Source organism: Conger conger, chromosome 4 (assembly GCF_963514075.1).
Source record: "Conger conger chromosome 4, fConCon1.1, whole genome shotgun sequence".
In the NCBI taxonomy this organism is placed as follows: domain Eukaryota; kingdom Metazoa; phylum Chordata; class Actinopteri; order Anguilliformes; family Congridae; genus Conger; species Conger conger.
Window position 1 is genome coordinate 58218383 of NC_083763.1, and position 22228 is coordinate 58240610.

Genomic DNA, 22228 nt, shown 5'->3' on the forward strand with positions numbered 1-22228 from the left:
AAGGTGGCAGAGCACAATGTAATGAGGATGAATAGGGGTGACATCACAAATGGGCGGGTCACCTCCTTAAGATGCAGACCGTTATTTGGAGAGTGCTCCCCAAGTCTTTCCCCGAGTGACTCACCATCTCCAAGACTGGCAATGTTCTTGGACAAAGTGTGGGCCAGTCATAGACTCATTTCAGTGGTTACAAAGCCTTGAGCTGAAGGTTCAGTATTTCCAATTGGACAGCTGCAGGATGAAGCATCACTGTTATACTGTGATCATTTAAAAAGTCTACAGCTACACTGAAACCCACAAGACTACCTGAGAACCCAACTCATGAGTCATTAAAGTCATACCAAGGTTTACAAAAATGGCGGTATTCAAATCATTCAACCCTGGCGCACATTTTAAAGAAGACGAGAAGAAGACAATACAATAGCCTGGCATCAATGATAATTCCTGCAGTACTATTCAACAGCAAACTCTCAACCCGACTTAACAGGTGGCAAATATTTTCGAATATCATTTTATTATACAGTGACACTAAATCATTTTGCAGAAAGAAAAATCGATGCACCAACTTTGACTTCAAGACAAGTAATAAGTCAGACCAGAAGAACACCATTTTCAAACACAGGCAGAAAACATCAGACATTAGAGACGGTTATGAAATACAAAAACAAGTGTTTTTTTCCGTATTCTCAGAATCAACCTGCTATGACCTCACTCATATAACACATGGGATATGTTTTTTTTATATGCAGCATTAACAGTAAGAAAACCATGCATTTGGCCAAACTGTTACTGTTACAAACTGTCCCTAAATAAAACCAGCAATGCTGTGCCAACATTGTTCCGCAGCACACATTAAATCCTTTTCTACAACAGTTTCTGGAGCTTAGCTGTTAAGTCAGAATTTGACCATTTACTTTCAAGCCAATGAAAGTACTTAAAATATGAACATGGCCTTTTTCATAAGACTTACTTTAGAGGGACAGAGTAAGGTCCCTCCTTAAACTGACATTAGACAAAAATACAAGTGTCTGATAGATGCATCCATGACTGTGATGAACTTATGGGTGCTCTTCAATACTCAGGAGTAACATGCAGTCTGCGATTTCCCACATTTATTATTTAAAGGGGCTCTGGGACTGGTTGCCCCCCTGGCCTTGCATACATCTATAAAAAGGCACACTTCACATCTCAAAGAACAGAGCACGCTGAGGGTCCTTTTTCCAGCTCAAGGCCTTCTATGCTGTGAAGTGACAAGATTCTTTACAGAAAAATGTAAATGCAACACAATGCAAACACATATACATCCCCATCACGTGGGACGGACGATAAGGCTGGCGGCCCTGTGCTTGGGAGGTCCGGGGGTACAGTGAGCAGCAAATGGAGACGAAACGTGAATGCAGTCAGATTTCTCTGAATCAGTCCTCACCACCAGCATAACCGTCAGCTTCAGTTCAGCCAGAAAACATGACATGCACAGGCTGCATTGTTATCGTCTGCACTGCAGAGAAACTCATGGGCTACAATCCGCCAACCCTCCCGGTCCTGTTCACTTTCAGAACCAGGAAGCTAGCAGTCTAAATATTGGGTTGACCATTCACATGCTCAAAGACAGATTAATAGTGTCTGATTCTGACTTCCCTTTTTCCCTTGTGGCTGACAGTCCACAATTTGAGGTCAAAACATATTTGTGCTTGGTAATGTTACCAGCTATTCTTCTTGTAGGCATACCTCGATTTCATTTTAAGCCGAGCCCCTCTGTCATATGAAGACAAATATGTAACCTGTCATGTGCAGTTACCACAGCCATGTCTTAGTTTTTCCCTCCCTATCTGAAACTTGTCATGAGCTTAAGCCTATGACAGGATGAAAAGTACACCCACTCAAATGCTACTGAAATCATTGAAAAATTGTTGTTGCTGCGGTTGAAAAGAGGGGAGCATCTCAACTTCATCACAACATCTTTATTTTCTAGTAAAAAAGGCCATGTTTTGGTGATGAAATGTACATCCCAATAAACCAAAAGACAAATAGTCAAGTGAATAGAACCACTGGAAAACACTTCAATGTGAAACGCGAGAGAGCGCTGTCGGTTATAGGCGCCTAATGGATAAAGTAGCCACTGCATCCCCAGCAGTGAGGATCATTGTTTAGCAAGCCTCTCGATTATCGACAGGGAAATGAACTGTCAGTCTGCTGTGTGCAGCTGGGGAGTCATGAAATAGCCCTTTATCCTTCACTCTGTTCAGTCGGAGATACTTAGCTAATTGTTCTGCTAAAGCTTGCATAAGGTTTGCAACCCTACGTGGTGCAGCAGAATCAAAAAAGCTCACAAGCGCCTTCACAGATGGTAACGTACATTAGACCAGTGGTTCTCAACCCTGGTCCCAGGGACCCCCTGTGTATGGTGGTTTTTGTTTAAGCCAGAGTTACAATCCCAGAGCATCAACAAGCTGCTAATAGGTGCTTTTTATGGTTGTTCAACAGATGTTTCAGTTCATTCGCATTGCAGGTTTGGCTCGTCATCATTTGATTAGCCTTTTAATTCTGCATTATAGACCAAATTGTTAGTTTTAGTGGCCATATGTCCACACTTTCACCAATTAGGAGCCTATTAATTCACTCCCTTCTTTAATTTCATCAGTTCAATAATTTTGTTACATCTTTTATGTAATTGTTTGCAGTATATCATGAGCACAAAATGAACCGCAGTGTGTCAATCTTCATGGAATGCTAAACTGACATAATGTGGCTTAAAATTGAAGTGGGTAGCAAACTTATCCATCAAGGACCTACCTTAACGTTACTTGTTAGTAAGTAGGTCACTAGGTACTTGCTAGCCATGATCAATTTCGCTAGCCATCGCTATGCCAGAGATCTATGTCTAGGAAACTGGCCCACCACCCACCAAACATTTATGTTCTTTTGGTCTTGAGATGATGACTCTCCTCTAAAGAACAGCGACACATTGGTCATGTAAATGTATCAGCTGATCAATAAAATATACAATAATTAAAACCTACTAACGCAGTAGTTAGGTTAGCTGGCCATCAAATCACCACAAGTTATCCAACTAACATAAACGTACGCCAATACCAATATACAAATTAATTTGTATTCAAGTGTTTTCTGTTAATTATTTGGATTCAAGATAAAATTGATAAAGTGAGCGCACAGAGCGGGCGATACACATAAGTCTTTATCTTAATTTGCCAGCTGGCGAAACATTTTCTAAAGATGCTAAAATACAAATAATATATAGTTGCTGGCATTAAGTCAACCAAGTTAGTTGAAAATGATCATTTGCAAGCTAGCTAACATAACATGCAATCCCTTTAACTGTTACCGTCGCTATCTAAATCAGCTATAACTCAATTAACTCGATCAACCAGCTAATAATAGCGACTTGTCACATTTCGTTCACAGTTAACTAGCAATCAGTTTTTGCCTAGACTGATATTACAGGTTAACGTTACTAGTTAAACATGTACGATTGATCGTATGCCTGGATAGAAAATGTAAGATCAAAATGAACAAAATAAGAATTCGCAGTTGACCCGCATGCCAGTGGAATATGAAGCTCTCGTTGGAAAACCTCGCTAGTTTAACGTTATTGAACTAGCTAGCCTAGGCTAACGTTATAGCTATGAACAATATACAGCTAGCTCTGCTCTGTGGCGCATAAACTTTAACGTTACAGCTTCTTATCACAGAACTGTTTGCTGCGTGGACAAATTATAACTAGCCAACACCATGTAGCGAGTTGGTTAACCAGATTGGCCAACAAGCAAACAAAGAATTGGCTAACTAGCTTAGCTACTTCACAAAGAACTAGCTAGCCAACGTAAGCCAAGCAGACTCCTGGATCACCGTGGGACAGAGGGAAGTTGGCTAGGGAGCCAGATGTCGTTCACTAGCTTCCGTTAGCTTGTTAGCGGTATCGATACTTGGTAGTGCTGGGTTTCATGGGAAGCTGGATGAGCTTTAATAAAAAAACACCTCTTGCATTTCCACTAAGTTCACAACTCTACCAGTTAATAATTTCATGAAGATCTCAAGTTACCTGAATGCTGTGTGAATATATTGATCCCCGGATCAGGCACGCTGACAGCGACAGCCCTGCCTGGTGGCGTTCCGGTAGTGGAAGCTTCCCTTGGTCTTCTCCCGGCGCTGCTCCTGTTCGTCCTTCCTTGGTGCTGCTGTTGCGACTGCGGTTGAGACGGCTGGAGCCCCGTTGAAGCCCCCTCCCCGACGCGGCCTACCTGTTGTCCCATATTCCTAATTACGAGTAGTGATCCGCGGGACGTAACCCACCTCCCTGCTGGATCACATCCCCCAACGGCGGAATGGCCTATTCGGAATTGTATTCCTCAAACCCTTCCAGCCTCACTAGCAGGCTAGCTAACGTGTAGTTTCACCAGCTAGCTAGATCCCCCCTCCCCGACACAACCCACCTTGCTTCCAACGGTAACTAACAATCGTGTGACAAATCGGTTTATCCAACGATACGACTACGGTCAACTGGATAACGAGGCGGCACTGTTTTATTCCCTCGGCCCAGAATGTCTAATTCCTTCAGGGTCGTTCCGTCTTCCTCCGGCCACTACGCGCCCCCTCCGCAGCCGCCATCTTTACCGCAGAACAGGGCTTACTTAGCATTGGAGAGTCCACTATTCGGATCACTGATCTGTACGCGAGATCCGTTCACTATACTTTACCAAGACCTCCCAGCCACTAGGTGGAAAACCGAGGATAGGGAAGAAAATCTCGACCAAGAACTTGAGTGGGCGTTGTTTGATGGCTACACACACTTGTGGAAAGATAGCTCGCCAAAGCATCATGTAATTTATTTACTTATATTTGGTGACTTAAACATGCAATGCATGCTAAACATACTAAAGGCAGCTTTGTATTTCAATTGTATTACTCCACGTGGCACCAGTATATTATGTCCTCAACCTTTGTGGTGTGTTAATTGTGGTTAATATTAGTAACTTTTTAAAAGGTTCAAATCACTTTTCTGACGTGACCACCCTGTCCGGAGAAAGCAAAAGATAATCTGAGCATTAAAGACTATTCTCACATGAATGTTAACTAGAACCTCTTTAGAACATGCAAGGCGAATTTACTGGGCATTCAGGTACAATTTGATCAAGCGCACCCGCTTCATTGTAGTTGGTGATTATATCAATGTGAAATTTCTTTATTTTTATTTTTTACAGTTCGTCAGAACGTCCTTTTGCTTTGGAGAACACAAACAATCCTATTGAGAGAATCCTCTACAACACCAAATGTTCATTACTGCGTCCTAATGTCCCACGGTAAAAAAAAAAAAAAAGCAAGTCATTTATTTAGGGCATTCTTTTTTATTTAAAGGACAATCAATGTCTTGTGCCAATGAGCCTTCTCATTACAATTTTCATTTATAACACGATTTATGCATACAGATATATTTTTGACGTAGTAAAACAATGTAGTATGTTATTTTCTTTCCCAATTTTAAAGTGCAATGTTACAAAATCACATTTTCAAATCATAAAGCTCCAGAACACTGCACTTGATAACTGAAATTGACAGTATGTCCATAATTCTAACCTTGTATACAATAACTTAACTATAATCATTAACAAAATCAACTCTAGTTCAGGCAGTTTAAAAATATTATTTTAAACATGCATATTACAGAAACATTAAGATAATTCAATATCCTGGTTAGCACCTTAATATGACAAATCTCAAATGAATGCAAAAAAATCCTTACTCAACAAATTCATATCAAGGAAAAATGAAAACATAAGCAGGATGTTTTACATTTATTTTACATTAATGCAATAATATACTTTGTATACTATTGTGTAATAATCACAAGCCCATGGAACAGTGAAGTAAGGTTTTTTTGCCCATTTGTTGCTGGGTATAGAAACATTATTTATCTATGGCATATATTATCTATATATTTCATATGACATCATCAAAGAGCTCAATTTTTCTTCAGTGACCTATATGTTCTCTATTACAATCATGAGAAGTTTAAAAAATGATGTAATAGCCTTTTATTGTAGAAAAATATCAAATTTTACCACTGTAATACATCTTCAGACCATTTCCAACTAGGACATCCAGCAGTGTTTGACCATACATTTTCCATTCAAGTACATCGCAAAAAACATCTTCACATAAATTGCTGGACCTCTTGTGCTTATTATTGTAAGAATAAGGATGGGTTCATGGGTGGTGTCTCACTAAATATAGCTCCTCAGCACAATTTCTGTAGTACAGCAAAATAAAGACAAATGTACTGATACACTGCGCCCTCTAGTGGTTACTTTGTCATCACCTCATTAAGTGGTGCAAGGCATCAAAATCGAACACAAGGAATCCAAGGAAAACCAAAAGACAATTGGTTACCAATTGTTTCTCAAATTAAACAATAAACACTTCCAAATAAATACCAAATATTCATATACATTTGGTAAGGAACCATGTTTCCTTTGGTAAGGAAAATTATGTCCCCTGATGCTGACATTTTTCCAGTTTAAGTCTGTATACCATGAAAGCAAAGGTCAAGTAGTGCAATTCAGATGTGATTTCATTAATATTAACAAAATAACTCAAAGACAAGCTGCTGAGGACACGGTCACATAAGCAATTAAACTCAGAGTGCCTGACAATGCGATCTTATCAAAAACATACATTTGGCACTAATCCACAAACATGAGTACAATGACTTGATCAGCCACAACACAATTATATTGGTAACATCACTGCAGCCAGCTGCAATATTATTTCAGATTTCCCAGAGCATTCAGATACATTGAGTGGAATAACAGATTTTTATATAACAACTTTTAGTATTGCTTTGGAAGGATTCCAAACACCAGATTCCCATCTATCACGCTGCTGCAATCCAAGGGCACTTCATTTCAGTGCCTGCACCACATTCAATACCTATATACACAAATGCTGCTGAAACATCTCTGTCATTCCCTGGAATTAGTACGTCTGGTTACATCTCAGGGAAATCTTTACATACAAATCATTCTGACATCTACTCCTGCAAATGTTAATTTTTTCAGGGAAAGGGAGAAATAGGCTGGTTCAAAGCCACACATTTGACATTTGCAAAACAAGTTGCACTTAAGTTTAAGAATAAAGAAAAAAAAGATATGGTTGGTTTGTGACTGAGGCTAGCTCATAGACAGGATTTAGGTTAGAGTGAAACAAAATCAATATGTTTCAACAAAGTAGATGAGTGAGTTGTGGGTGCTTTCTGAGTTCAGTGTGGGATTGACAGGCCATGGGTTCAACAGCTCTGTTTGTTATGACTAGTTTAGCCAGCTTCTTCACACCAGTATGGCTAACAAACAAAGCAAGTTTTCAGGAGTAATGCAAGAGTTAATTCGGTCCATGTAAATTTGGATTGGTTCAATTTATTTCAAAGTTCACCTCTCACTCAGGAAACTGCTCTACATTGAATTAATTGATTTTAAAATGCTTGGGCCCTGAACACTGAGCTCAAGAACTGGAAATGCTGCCTTTTCACAGAAGCAAATGTATTTGAGGGGGTTTGATGCAGAATTAAGAAGACAAATTAAAACAACAACTAAAAAATAAAATACTGTAAAAGAAAGATACCATTTTGTACCCATTGGAAATAGTCAAACTTAGTACAACTTAGTGTCTATAGCGAAAACTAAAATAACAGAAAATGTTAAACTTTTGGTCACGTAAATTTAATATCCTTCCAAAAAGTCACCTATATACTGCAAAACTATTTGGCTCATTATGCAACCTCCCAATACCCCACAATGCAAATATGCCAACTGGCCATAGTGCAATGAAAAAAAAGAGCTCACAATGGAAAATGACAAAAGTCATATGAAACGGGAGGAAAAGGAAGCCCTCCTCTCCTCTCCCTCCCCATTCATTTGGCTGGTGAGAGAACAGTGCTGACCCCAGTCCCTGCTTTCAAGGGGAGTCTTCAGCAGGGGCTATCTGCTGGTGGCAGCTCCAGGAGCGGGGCTTCAGCAGATGCAGGAAGGAAGGCTAGAATACAAACATCCACACACCCACGCACAGACACACGCAGACACACGCAGACACACGCAGACACACGCAGACACGCTATGTGACTGTACATGCGTTTACAATAATCTGACAAATAAATGAATCCCTGCATTCATTATATGTATGATTTACTCTAAATAATTGCATGATATACAACAAAAAACCTTTATTTAACCAGATCCATTAAGAATGTGTTCTCTTTTGCAAAGATGCCCTGGGAGAAATGCCACAGAGAACAGTTGCAAGTGGGGTGAGAGAGAACAGGGGTAAATCCCCTGGAGCAGTTTTTGGGTTGAGGGCCTTACTGAAGGGTTCAACAGCAGGGTTATTTTTAACTTAGGGACCCAACTTCATCTGTCCGGATGCAGGTCAGCATCCCTATATGCTCGAAACAGCGACTCTACAGTCACCAGCCGAACACCCTACCACTTGGCTACCCTGCTGCTTATGTTGTCGGAGAATAAAAAATATATATAAAGGAAACTCGAAACCTTTAAAATGCAAAGTGGACACAATATACAATGTTCATCTCATGCTCAACTGAAGCTATCATCAAGGTCATGTTTAGAACAGAAAGATATAAAATTCATCATATGATGCAGGTAAGACTTACCTCCTGCAGGGGGCAGTAGCGCTGAGCATACCACTCCCGGGAATAGAGACAGATCAGGACCCCCTGGCCCAGGAAGAGCGAGGTCCACATGATCACGTTCCAGATCGGACCCTTCCTCCGATCATGGAGGATGAAATTAAACAGCACTGAAAGCAGTGCAGGTCAGGTGACAGGAAGGGTGAGGAACAACAGAGAGAGAAGGTGCTGCTATTACTAACCGAGACAACAGAGGGCGCTCTTTTATTGTAAACACATGTCTGGACCAGTGGTCCTCACTCCCTGTCCTGGAGAGCTGCAGGGTGTGCTTGGTTTACGCCTTATATCAGCAACCAATTCAGAACCAAGAAATCAGGTGAGTCGTGTTAACTGTGTAATTAACTGCTTTAATTGATCAATTAGGTGCTGAGTAACAACAAAAACCAGCACACCCTGTGGCTGTCCAGGACAAGGTCTGAGGACCTTTGGTCGAGAAGGATCCGTTTAGTACCCCCTGCTCTGTCTATAGGGATAATAAAATCTCGGTCTTCGAGGGTTGAGAACAGCTGGTTTCCCACTCTCCCTTTACATGGTAGACAGGTGTGAAGACAATCACTAGCACTACTTGTTCAGTTAATACACCATATTGTGGTGCCCTAACCTCCAGTGAAACATCCATGCTAGCCCATATGGATTTCAACTTCATGCTTAAAAGACCGATTACACAAAATCATGTTATTGTTGTTACATTGTGGGATTCACATGAATGCCTTGAAGTATTATGAGCTGCAGAGGCTAGAGGATTTCATTACACTCTTCCTGTTTCATTCCGGTGAAGGGGCAGAGGGAGAGGACTTACTCCCAAAGCACATGAAGAGGCAGAAGAGGACGGGGTAGAAGAAGCCAAAGCAGATAGCCAGGACGTACTCGTGCGCCACCGCAGACACGGTGAACACCAACAACATGGCCGTCATCCGGAAGCGGTTCCCTGACATCTGCGGGGGTAGAAGAAAGAAAACAAACAGATTTGTGTTACCATTCTGAATTTGTTTTTCAAAATTACTGAGTTTTAACCATTTGCACATGGTTACATTCAAGTTCAACATAAATACCAGCAACAAGTACAAAATAATAAGGATATCACGATAGAGTTCATGGAGACAAGTTTTTTGCAAACAACTCACCCAGAGGAAGTCCCGGTATATGTAATTATATAGCCAATCATGTACCACCACATTCCAGGTCCTGTAGTAATTGGCATAAGATGTTGAGTTCCACCAATCCTGAACATTTAAACAGATACATAGATGCATAGTCAGAGAGATATCAAAGACATACAGTCAGAAAGATATCAACATTTTCTCCACACTTGTTCAGTAGATGAACTTATGCATTGGGACTGTTTTCAAAGTGACATTTAATCAGCAGTGATCCCCTCCCAGCTGTGTCATATCAGAGGGGAAAGGAAGGACATATGACTTTTCCTACCCTACCTTGTAAAACATCCTGTCGGCAAATCGCAGCATCTCTGCGAAGGCATTGAGCCAGCAGTGCAGGAAGGCAAAGAAAGCCAGGAAGAGAACCAGCACTCCTACAGCGAGAGAAATCAACATGGCAACCAAGCTCGGCTGGAAACAACAAACATCAACACAAACAAGAACCAGTATCGTTCAAATTAGTATTCCAGCTCTGATCTTTAAAAGTGACCCCCCCAGCCGTGCTTTGCCGCAGTGACGCTGGGGGTCACCTGCGTGCTGAGCGTGTTGCATTTTACCTGGCAGGATGGAGTTGAACACACAGAGCACAATCACGCGCAGGTCAAAGAGCTGCAGGTTGATGCTGCGGAACTGCGGGATGCAGAGGCGTACAAACACGTAGTACGCGTAGAACAGGCAGCCCAGCACCTGCAATTAAAAACACGTCTTATCACCCGCTGATTCAACAGCCTCCCTCCGCTTAGTGACAAATACTGCTGCTGCAGTGATAAAGATTCACAAACCGTACCTGGAGAAATTTAGTGGCCACATAGCCCCATCTGATGACTGGGTTCCTGCAAATAGAGGGGGAAAAAAAGCTTGTAACTATGGCACCCATGTAAAGCTGAGACTAGGAATTAGTATGTGATGCCTCAGGTGTGTTTAACTAAGGTGAAGCTGTAAGCACAGACAAGACCAGTCAACATGGACCACTGCGAGTCCCTTGAGGTCTGAGAATGTCATCAGCTAATCTTGGATAACTGTTAAAATCCGGTTTGTGGTGCTATTATTTGTATTCATATTTAGTCCTTTAAGAATAAAAGTAAATTAACCCTGTGCATAAATGCTCCAAATCAAAAAGAGAATGCAAGGCCTTGGACAAGGCCTGAAGACTGGGCTAGCATGGACCAGAGCTAAACCCATAGTGTTCTCAAGTCACATCACAACATGAGCCTATGTGAGAATATTAAACTAGCACCACTTTCAATATCAACAGAATCTGCTGAAGCTTATCTAACAGAGTCAAAGACATCCAGCCACTGCTCCTCAGAAAGTTCCAGGGTGTTCAGCTTCACGCGGCCTGCTCACCTGGGGTAACTGTCTCTGTAGATGAGTGTCGGGGCGAAGAGGAAGTACAGGTACTGAGTCACCTGGGGGATGACCACAGGAGCTGGGCAAAAAAAGCATACATTTAGACTCTGGCAGCTAGCCTCTGCTTTAGCAAAAAATAGCAAATTACTGATGGTCTCACTGTTCTTTTCTTGCGCGGACGCCAGAACTCTTGGAACATTCTCTCGGACAAAGGAATGCGCCTTCATTATCAAACGAACCTGGAGAGGAAAGAGCAGAGCCTCTATCTCTCCTGACGCCAGCCGACTCATAATAACATGACCCGCCGCACATCATCAACAGCACGAGCACTGGAGCACCAGTGTAACCGAATGCTATAAGGATGGCAGTGCTCCCTGCGACGGCGCTCGACGTACCTGCTCGAGGATGACGATGAAGCGAGAGGCGGGGGGAAAGCCGTTCTTCATCACCACGTAGGAGGGCAGGAAGCCCAAGCCCAGCCCCTGGTACAGCAGGAAGGCCGCCCCGGCCAGCCCGGAGAGCAGGACGGGGTGCCGTGACGTCTGGTAGTGACCGGCCCACAGGTGGAACAGGCCGTATGGCACCACCAGCACCGACAGAAACATGCACAGCCAGGTGGACACCACCAGGGGGAGCTGTCCAAACGCGTACACCAGCAGGTCAAAGTCCAGCACCAGTCTGGAAAGAGCGAGGACGCGCAAGAAAGAAAAAGGAGGGAAGAAGGCGACGTTAAAATGGTGGGGATTGTTCACCGACTCCAACAGAGCTGTACGAATCGCACTGGATGAGTCAGCAGTGACTCACCTGCCCTCATCAATGAAGTCCACCACCAGGGTGCTGAGGATGAAGAGGATGAGCAGTGCGATGAACATGTGGTAGATTGTGCGGATGTGGTTCACCTCAAACAGCTCACTGTGGGAGAGGTGATGGACAACACATGCAGCCTGATATAAGTACTTTTATATTTCTAATGATCTATTTATTTATCCACATACAAGTAAATATCTTTTTTAACTAATACACACATGGTCATTATATTCTAGGGTGACTTCTTCTGCCGATGTTTACACATGCATAGAGCCCGATGGGCAGTCTGGTGAAGACTTGGTCTGAATGTACAGTGTGACTGCAGTATGACTGAATTATTCCTTCTTATTCTTATTATTCTTTCTTTTAAAGTCGATATATATATGAAAACTGCACCGGGCGTTTCAGTCACACAACCTGGTGACATCACACCCGAGCACGGGACTCACTCTAACAGAGACCGGCGGATCACAAACTGCTTGCCTTGATCTTGAGGGGTCCGCAGCTGCCTGCAGAGGCAACGACAAAGAGCGCTAAACGCACCTCTCAACAGGGAGCCGAGGACAGACAGTGCGGCACGGAGAAAGAGGGAGAGAAAGAGAGAGGGACACACTAACAGAGTGAGAGAGAGGGCACACATCCCCAATGAACAACAATATGCAGGCAGAAATAAAGGGAGCCAAACAGTTCAGCCAGTCATGTGACCAAGTCACCACTACGTCACAACATGGTTCTGAAAGTATTAAACACTGAGAAAGTTAATTTCACTGACAAAATACACTATTGTTATGAGGAAGAAACCATGAAAATATATTGGCCTATCGTGGTTGCACGTTTCATGGAAGAACATCTTCTTGTAATTTCTTAACCAAAAGGAGGTAGCATACCAAATTTTGTACAAAAGAACCATAGAGCTGAGAAGATGCCTTGCCCTGCATATGCTAACGTCATTACTGTGACACTAGTCTATTGTGTACAGTATGATTGCTATGAAGGCAGAGACAGAGGGACTGAGAGAAAGGGCTCCACCCAAACCTGAGTTTGCTCCTCTCCTTATCGCACAGGGGTGGGGAGAAGGAGGAGACAGAGGGTGTGTCCAGACAGGTGGATTCCTCTATCAGGCTGTCCATGAACTCGTTCACCTGAGAGTCCAGCTGCTTCATCAAGTGTGCCTTCAGGTGCTAAACACCACCAGGAAGAAATACATTATTCAGCTGTGGCATAAACTGCACGTATTCGGTTAATGTCAACATTATTCAGGTGTGGCAGAAACAGCACGTGTTCTGTTAAACTCAGTTATCAGTCAGCAAGAACAGTGAGGTAAACGCAATGGGGAAAAACTCTGCCAAGGATTAAAAGATTAATACAGACATCTACACGCAATGACGCCACATGAATCTATACACACAATTATGCCCTGTGAAGCTCTCATTTATCACTGTTGTAAAAATTGGAGCATTAAATGTAATCAAGTGACTCTTAAATTAGTAAAGCAGTAGGTTTTAGCACTAGTGCTAAGGAATACAACTTGCAGCAGTCAACAACATTTGATGAAGCACAAAATGCAGAACAAAAACAGACAATTCACAAAACTCTCTTCACTAAAAAAAAAAGATGAGTCATTCAGGAAGTCGAACTACAAAAAGAAAATGTTCATATCAGACCATGAATACCGCTAGTCTAATTGTTGGTTATTAACTAAAGACATACATGCAAAATGACTTCCCTTTATACAGGGAAATCACATTGAAACACTGTGGGTGTTTTTTCCAATGGAGCCCTGATTACAAAAAAAGAATAAAACACAGGTGTTCTAACAGTCAAAAGCTCAAGGTTAAGGCCCCCGTGATGTAAATTACATCCAATAAAAGATTGATTAAAATTGTTCTATTTTTGATGTCACTTTCAAATGACTAACATTTCATATCTCAGGGGTTCTACAGTATGTCGTCTTACAAGTTCTTACCTTTCTCACCTTTAATTATTACTTGGAAATGAGTAGCTAAAATATATTTTATGCAGCATAAAAGCCTATATTGAGAGACTGTGTGGGAATGGTTGTCCTATCATTAGAATAACTGGCACTGGAAATTAACAAAATACATACAAGGATAAAATGGAGTGTCTGTCCCAATGATGACAGCTTCCTGTTTCTGTAGCGGTTATCCATTCATCAGGATGAGAGCATTGGGGGAGAAGAATGGGAGAGGAGGGGAAAAATATTTTCCCCAAATACATATCAAAATCTGCTGTACGTCTCTGCTTTGTCTTTCTCAAGAGCACGGGAAGGAGTGTAGCTCTCTGGAAAGATAGGAGGTCAGCAGTTCAGTGACTCACTGGTGAAAATACACTGATATCTGAAACGGTGACATTAGACATTTCTTGACCGTGTAGACCACAAAGCCATTTATGCAGTCCAGTTCCTCATATTACAGCTTCCCCATTCCATTACTCAAGAACATACAGTAAGTCACCTCACCGTCTGTGACCTCACACTCCTGCCCTTTTGCCTACTCAGCCAGGCTGAAATCATTCACCCAGGACAGTTCAGTGCTGTATTTAGTCAAGGCTTCATTATAAATATACTTTTCTTTTTTAAACAACTTTTAATCCCTTATTTTACTTTTCTCAAAGCGGAATGCCCAGTCAAATTAGGAGGATTTCCCTTACTGCATATCTTACTGCAGTATTAGGCACCAACATGACTGCAGGTACACTGACCAGACAAGTCCCTAATACACAATGAGGAGACGGTTGTGTCAAATGATATCATACGGCGCCAAATTATCGGTCTCCCTGCAGGAGTTGACCAGGCACAGTCAGCGTTTGATTCTGGAGTGTAGGGCTTATCACTGTACCAGACACGTAGGAGCTTGTGGGACCAGGGAGGCCCCGTCTTATCTCTATAAAAACCTTAATTACTCCAAGTATTGACCATAGTGCAAAAGCAAAAGAGAATTCCAAAAGACACTTTTGGCACAGTAAAAATAAAAAATAAAAAGCTATCTTGCTTTAAAATTTGCAGAAAGGTCTCACGTTTAACTCTGTAACATTTACAGTTCAGGTTTGCTTCTGTTCACCAACATAAGAATTGTAAAGGGCTTTCTGACCAGGTGTCCCCAAACATTTGCAAACGACTGTATGCACCCAGGCATATGCGTGCACATGCATTCGCACACACAAATACGCGCGCACACACACACACGCAAACCGTTCAGTTAGTCATTAGCTCTTATTAAAACACAATTAATGAGTCTTTCAAAGCAAACGAGCAACGCAAAGTAGTTTGAGAGAAGTCTTATGGAATCCGATTACAGTTCACAAAGGATTATGGGAGACCTAATCCAGCAGCAGGGATTAAAGGAAAGGAAAGGAAAGAAGGTAAAAATCAGGCAAAGATTCTGTTAAAACTCATCAACTTTGATGGTGCAATAATATTACACACTACTTGTTTGTACCAAACTGGATATGACACAATGTCTCGGGATGAGTGTGATTACAGGGCAGCTATAAAGTGAGGCAGAGATCAACACACAATCCTTCTGGATGAGTACAGCACTAAATGTGTGGCTCAAGCCCCTGATTTTACACTGTCATCTCTGTCTCTGACCACTTAATACTTTCTGTAGTAGGTCTGACTTTGGCCTCTTGTTCTATATGGATATAAAATACGCTTGGATAAAAAAAAAAGTATCTGCTTATTATTTATTCCAACATGACACAAGGTGAATTTAGCTGGTAGCTGAATTAATTTTGAGAGTTCTCAGGTCAGTACCTCCGCCTTCATCTTCAGCTGCAGTTTCTTGTTGATGACGTGCTCCACCTCCAATGTTCCTGGAGCAAAAAAAAAAAAAAAGACACTGTTTCATGCCATGGTCAACATCTTCCTCACATATATACGTAGTAACTTTGGTCCCAATATCACCATTATGGCTTTACACCTCTTATGCTTTAATGCACATAAAAGCACACACAAGGACAAGTCAGGGGCCCATAACAACTGATGATACGAACAATGAATCTGGAGTAAACTGATATCAAATATGATGATCTGTCAAGAATCTACACAAATACGTGATACGTTTTAGGGTGTAGAGGCGAAATCATTTGCAGTTAAACCTGCCAAATGTCCAAATGTAACACTGCCTGTGAACACACGTGAGCTGGACTGACTTATTACAGGCTACTACTAAGCAACAATTTTAGCGATAAATGATCTAAACCAGTACTTTTGTTAGACTAGAGCTCAGATTCTAAGTGATGTACTCGCCAATCTATGTGTACACATTTGTAGGCATTGCATGTTCAGTACGTTTAGCAACAATATTGCAAAACCACAAGTATAAAATCAGTATTAAACATACGATATGACACATTTTCATAGCCTCTCATAAAGTGCCCAAACAGAACTGAGTGGGACACAGCAGGGGGAGGACTGGATTGGCGAGGTCAGTTCTTAACCTTTTCCTCCTTAACGATAGCATAGAGACAGACTGTCCCCCACAACCTTGTGAAGCCCTCCTGTTTATCACTGAAGAGTGGCCTTGGGGGGGGAAGAGACCCTCACCAAAGCAGATAGTGAGGAGCAGATAGGGGCTCAGTGCTCCAGGGTTCACTGAGGCTTTATGAGCAGTTAATGACAGGTTCAGAAGGGGCAATGTGAAGTTCACTCCGGGTCAGCGATGAGAGCACAGGAAAACCACACAGGCAAGGAATGGCGCAGTCTGGGTGTTGACAGCCGAATAAACACTGCCTGTACTCAGGAGGCAGGAAGCTTATTTTCAGATGTTGAAACTGTATGAACAGACCCATGACTCAGAGATGCACACCCTCTAATATTGCATGAACGCAAGGCAGACTAATCCATTGGTTAAATCAGGGGTGGGGAAACTCCAGTCCCGGAGGGCCAGTGTGTATGTTGGTTTTTGTTTCCACCAGTTACACTGGCTAATTAATCATATGCACCAGCATATCACACAATGGAGCTAAAATGTCAGATCAAGTAAATGATTGGGATAATGAAATAATTACAAGCAGAAGTGGGCCGGAAATACAGAATAGATATGGCTCTCATTGCCCATCCCTAGGTTCGCTGTAGCCTAGTTGTAACATAAAAATCTTTAAAAAAATTATTTTAATAAGAAGAGGAGAGATCTACCCTTCTTGAGTATTTTATTCAGGGGCATAACAGATGGAAATGCCTAGTGTCATTTGACACTTCAAAACTGATACTTTGCTTTTGCATACTCACAAATTCAAATGTTTAAAGGCTATAAAGAGAGTTGTTTGACATTGACATGGTCTCTTCAAAAATCTATATGGCTGTAGAGCAAGGTTAAAGGTTAAAAACGGTTTGCATCAGTGAGTTACAGGTGTGCAGAACAGCGGGTCGGCAGGGAACAGGAGCCAAGAAGCACAATTCCCTTTGGCAAAGATGCAGTGAAAAATATACAATCTTTCCAAAAGGAGAGAATGGAGACAGTAAATGAGAATTTGGTGTCAAAGAAACCGTAGTAGATAAAACGCCATCTCACAAAGCTTCTTTTGATGAACAGCAAAGGACCAGTCAAATGCTTTATTTATATCAAAGGTCAAGACAAGTGCTGAAAAGCCACACAGAGAAAGTCCTTTTACAAGTGAGCATTCCATAAGTGAGTCAGATAATGACCAAGCTTTACTGGCCCACCTGGTTCAGGCCAGACTTACATCCTTGAGACACAAATGAGACACAGTTTTGTAGTGACAAAATGGAAAATGATTCAAGCATGTAACAGCAGTATTCACAAAGGACAGAGTGGCATAACCAGTTATGCAGTACTCAGACATAAGGAATACATTTGATCTATATGTTACTATATACATTCAATGCACTAGCCTGAGTATTGGCCTCAGGGAAAACACAGATGGCGCACCTACTGAGCTCTCTACCCTTGTTAAGTAAAAAAACCAGCAATCAACACCGCAAAAAGTGTCCGCTTAAATGAGCGTTTTTTTCTTGTAATAAGGCTTAAGACCTTGGTTTTTTTCTCTCAAGTAAAACATTTGGTTGTTTTATGTTAACTATTGTTTGACATTCCATTGGCAAATTTTGAGATTTGCTTGACAAATGAAAGTTTGTTTCATTCCATTAGCAAATGAGTCAAACCCTCTCACCTCATTGGCAATATCGTCATCTTATTTAGCAAAAAAGTTAAAAAAATAAAAAAGATTATACTGTAAATATCAACATAAGACTAAAATGACTTGTTTTTTTGCAGTGACTGGACTATTATTTACACTGCTCCTGTGTATGACCAGCAGTAGACTGACGCTCAATACTAATTTCTATTGGTGCAACGATCTATACTTTATCATAACAGCTACATGAGTAGACTACTAAAAATGGTTAGGTGACCAGGAAGACTTCATCAGCACATCATGAGGGGCTCTGACTGTGAGATCATCAGTCTTAAAAAATAAATCTGGACAGCCCAGGGGGCTTTTCTCTACGAAGTACTGATCAAGAGGAGACCTCTTCATTTACAGAGGAAGATCAAGCAGGGAGTCGGGAACACTGCTGTGACAGTGGCTTCAGTTACAGTATTTAAGACCACAAATCTGCGGATGGAAGGGGGTTTCCCTCACCGTTGCTGGTTATCCTTGGATCGCCATTGCTGCTGGCATTGCTGTCGTCTTCATCCAGAATCCCGGGCATCCTGGGTATCACCCTGCGGCTACGCAAGGCCACGCGTTCACTGTTGGCCATCCTGCTGAGAGTCACATACCTTCAGGTCAAACACTAAAGTAACCTCTGCTATCTCTTCCACAAGCCAGGGCACTCTGAGCCACCCTGACAGCACTGATACAAACCGCCCAATTTATTGATGTTTTCCTTTGACCTAAACTAAACCTAAACTATTTACAATGACAGAGTGCTCAAAGTTTGGATCCAACATGTTTACTGTGACAGTGACCCGTGACAAAGAAGCCCCCCCCCCCCCCACACACACTCATTTTACATTTACATTTTAGTCATTTGGCAGACGCATTTAATCCAAAGCGACTTACAAGTGCATAGGTACTTCCAAACGTTAAAGCATCACATCCATAACTAGTCAAATACACATGCAGTGCTGTTCTGAACAACATACAGTCATCGCAAAAATTATTATTATTAGTTATTTTTTTGGGGGGTTAGACAAGAGGGATAGGGATATCAGAGGGGGAGGGGGAAATCAGGAGGGAGGACTAAGGTACAGTTTGAAAAGGTGTGTTTTTAGTCTGCGTCGAAATAGGGGGTGGGATTCGGCTGTCCTGACAGTGGTTGGCAAGTCATTCCACCACTGAGGAACCAGAACGGAACACAGGCGTGAACTTGCAGCTCGACCGCCAGGTGCTCGTAGTGAGGGAACCATAAGGCGACCAGAGCTGGCAGACCGGAATGGTCTAGCTGGGGAGTAGGGACTGATTAAGGATTTTAAAATCCACTTTTGGTTTGAGGAATTTCAAGCATCTGAAAATAATCCAAATGTTAGCTCATCCCTCCTCTATCTGGGAAGACAATTTTTCTGTTTTAAATTTATGCAGGACGATATGCTCATCAGTGGTAGCTTGCTAAGTAACTAAATATTGAATTAAAAGAAAACAATGGGTTATAATGGGCATATAGCAAACTAAAAAAGATGAAACAAAAGTGTGTGAACATTTGAAGTAAAGTAGGCTTGCCACATTACAAGACTGAGAGATGAAAGGGTGAATAAGCTTCAAGTGTGAATGGCAAACATTGCATGTTTCGCTTGGTGAAACAGCGATCTGTGTTCTGGACCACTGCTAGGAAGAGGTTGTATTGACGTAATAATAATAATAAGAATTTTAAAAAGCATGGCCCAAGCTGCTGAATAGAGTTCACCAGTGGACCTGATTTAAAAATGGTGAGTGGAAGAGGGCAGGGAAAACACAAGATCTGTCAAAGGCAGTATGGATTTACTACAGTGGAGAGTTCAGTGTCACTCATTCACTAGCTTCCTGTCTCCATTTCCAACAATAAAACACTGCTCTAGAGCCACAAGCAAAATAATGGCAAGTTTAAAATTTCAAGTCTACATGTAAAACTTCATCCAAGTAGCCAATGCTGATACTGAACAAACCCTGTATGAGGTGTAGGGAGAGAATCCAAGTGTGTAAATTAATGAATAACTCCTGCTTCAATAGGACTTTAGTTTTTCTGTTTTATTATGCAACATTACAAATGTTTTCATCAAGTTACCTTTTTCAATACATGTTTGATGCCAGCTGTAGACAAAAATGGAAGGTCAAGCCATCTTAAAGATAAGAACATTAATATGAGCCAGGATTCACCACAAATTATCAAACTATGATCTGTTTCTGATAACTATTTGGAGTAACAGATATTCATTGTTATTCCTGAACACAAGTAGTTTTTTAGACTTTACAATTGTGTTGCCTCTGAAATTTACTTTGACTTGTTTGTGATGGAAGCTATCATAACTTAATGGAGCCGACTGCAACATGTTGAGTAGGTAGCTGTATCAGAAGTCAGTTTGCATGTCTTGGAAGCTTTTTACTGCCAAACAACCAATTAATAAAACAATATTGACATTATATCTAGGTATTGGTCATCAGCCGGATGAGCTTTTCTTGTTTCATTGTACCTTTTGGAGTTAGCTAACACGCTGTTTGGTCGTAGGTGTGCATGATTTGGCATGGCGTGGCCTACGTGACACAACAGCAGCAACGTCAGTTGGCTAATTTACATCCACTGTCCACATCCATGTCATTGATTGGAATGACATTTGAAATACGGGACTAGAACAAGCCAACGAGAGTAAATTGCACTTAAAAAAAAAACTCCAAATCAAACGTAACTACACAGTTGTTAATTAATCCGTGACTCGTTATCATAAATATTTTCCCTCACAAGTCCGTTAACTAGCTAGCGGACGCTAACGCAACAGAAGCGCTAGCACCAAGGTGTTGCATGCGTAGAACAATTTGAGTTGTTGACAGTTCCATCCAGCGGTTTGCTAGCTAGCTACAAACTGATGTGAGCTCAGGTATGTGAATGCAGCTACTTAAATGTCTAGCATTCAGGCATATGCACGGTGGGTACATCTGTATTTGAAGACCGTAGATTGCAGCTAGATTGTTGTAGATTGATAAAATAACGAATGTTTCGATAGATTTAAAATAATGTTAGATGTTAGCTAGCTAACCTAGCTGGAGTAATCAACACCAAGCCCTCTGACTCGCGTTGCTGGCTACCCATCATCACTGTATATATTTACCAAAACGTAGCGTGAAACAAAATAACACATTTCGCAATATAAAACGAGGTAACTTGGTACCGACATCGTTGCTCATCCATTGTGTTATTTTTAGCGAATGTTAACGAGCTAGCTGGTCCATTTTCACAAAACACTGAATAAACTGTTGAATACAGTGGAAATCACACAATTGTTCATACTCACGTGTCACACGCAGGCTTGGAATTTCTCCTCAGACAAAAGCAAATAACTGGCTAATTATTTCGGCTCACCACCGGCACATCTCTTGTTTCCAATGACTGACTAACGAGACTCGAACAAGCAGATCCCCTTTCCTGATTTACCGCTCCGCCTTCCTCAGTGCAGAACGGTACATACCGCTAGGAGGCGATAGCAAAGCAACACCATTTAATACCACCAGATTGTCAGTATAAATGCCACATGGATACCATCTAGTTCACCAATACTGGAAAACTGCAGAAAATGATTGTAACTCTCTCAGCTACTTTAGGCCTTTCTTCTGACCATCTTAATACATAAAACATGACTCCCCCATCCTCTCCTTATACATCAAGTATTGTTTTTATATTATTTTCATTGACCTAAAATGGAAACCAAATTATGGATTTATGTTGATATTAAGTGCTTATTAAAAAAGAAAAATAACATTTGGAAAGAAACACACCTTTTATTATAGTAACATAGTAGCATAGTAACATTTATTATGTTTGAGGTCAATTTGACCCCAGGAAAAAATAAATATAGTCTACATTTCAAATGTTTAGGTTCAGAAAACACTTAAGTAACACATAAAATCAATAAGTAACACATAACAGTTATTCAATAATGAAGAAACACTAACAGAAAGTAAATTAGTCACCGGAATTTAGTTTTGATTAAAAAAAAAAAAGAATATAACAGCTCAATTAGTTTCCCAT

At 41.4% G+C, this 22228-nt stretch overlaps 2 protein-coding genes across 3 annotated transcripts in view; both read right to left on the bottom strand.

Annotated features, from left to right (window-relative positions):
- Positions 1 to 4687, bottom strand: part of abl2 (c-abl oncogene 2, non-receptor tyrosine kinase) — a 32018-nt gene extending 27331 nt beyond the window's left edge. Inside the window, exon 1 of the mRNA XM_061238306.1 lies at positions 4061 to 4687. Coding sequence (XP_061094290.1) covers positions 4061 to 4271 — 211 coding nt within the window. The 5' untranslated portion in view covers positions 4272 to 4687. The remainder of the gene's footprint in view (positions 1 to 4060) is intronic.
- Positions 4688 to 5343: 656 nt separating this feature from the next.
- Positions 5344 to 21628, bottom strand: soat1 (sterol O-acyltransferase 1). Of its 2 annotated transcripts, none has more exons than XM_061240866.1 (16): positions 21495 to 21628; positions 18652 to 18776; positions 15803 to 15861; positions 13063 to 13208; positions 12477 to 12536; positions 12025 to 12132; positions 11616 to 11898; positions 11381 to 11459; positions 11218 to 11299; positions 10658 to 10703; positions 10428 to 10557; positions 10147 to 10244; positions 9838 to 9936; positions 9513 to 9648; positions 8678 to 8823; positions 5344 to 8043 (listed from the first exon to the last, which is right to left on the bottom strand). In XM_061240866.1, the coding sequence occupies exons 2-16, from the start codon at positions 18770 to 18772 to the stop codon at positions 7966 to 7968; spliced, it is 1671 nt and encodes a 556-aa protein (XP_061096850.1). In that variant the 5' UTR covers positions 18773 to 18776; positions 21495 to 21628; the 3' UTR covers positions 5344 to 7965. The 2 variants fall into 2 exon arrangements, with proteins under 2 accessions (XP_061096850.1, XP_061096849.1); XM_061240865.1 differs by having other exon boundaries at positions 18652 to 18773; positions 21495 to 21620.
- Between the last annotated feature and the right edge of the window lie 600 nt (positions 21629 to 22228).

Coding starts and splice junctions, on each gene's coding strand:
- soat1 (XM_061240866.1), bottom strand. CDS start 18,772: ATGGCCAACAGTGAACGCGTGGCCTTGCGTAGCCGCAGGGTGATACCC. Junction 15,862..18,651: donor TCCAAGGATAACCAGCAACG/GTGAGGGAAACC, acceptor TTTTTGCTCCAG/GAACATTGGAGGTGGAGCAC. Junction 11,460..11,615: donor TCATCGTCATCCTCGAGCAG/GTACGTCGAGCG, acceptor TTTCCTCTCCAG/GTTCGTTTGATAATGAAGGC.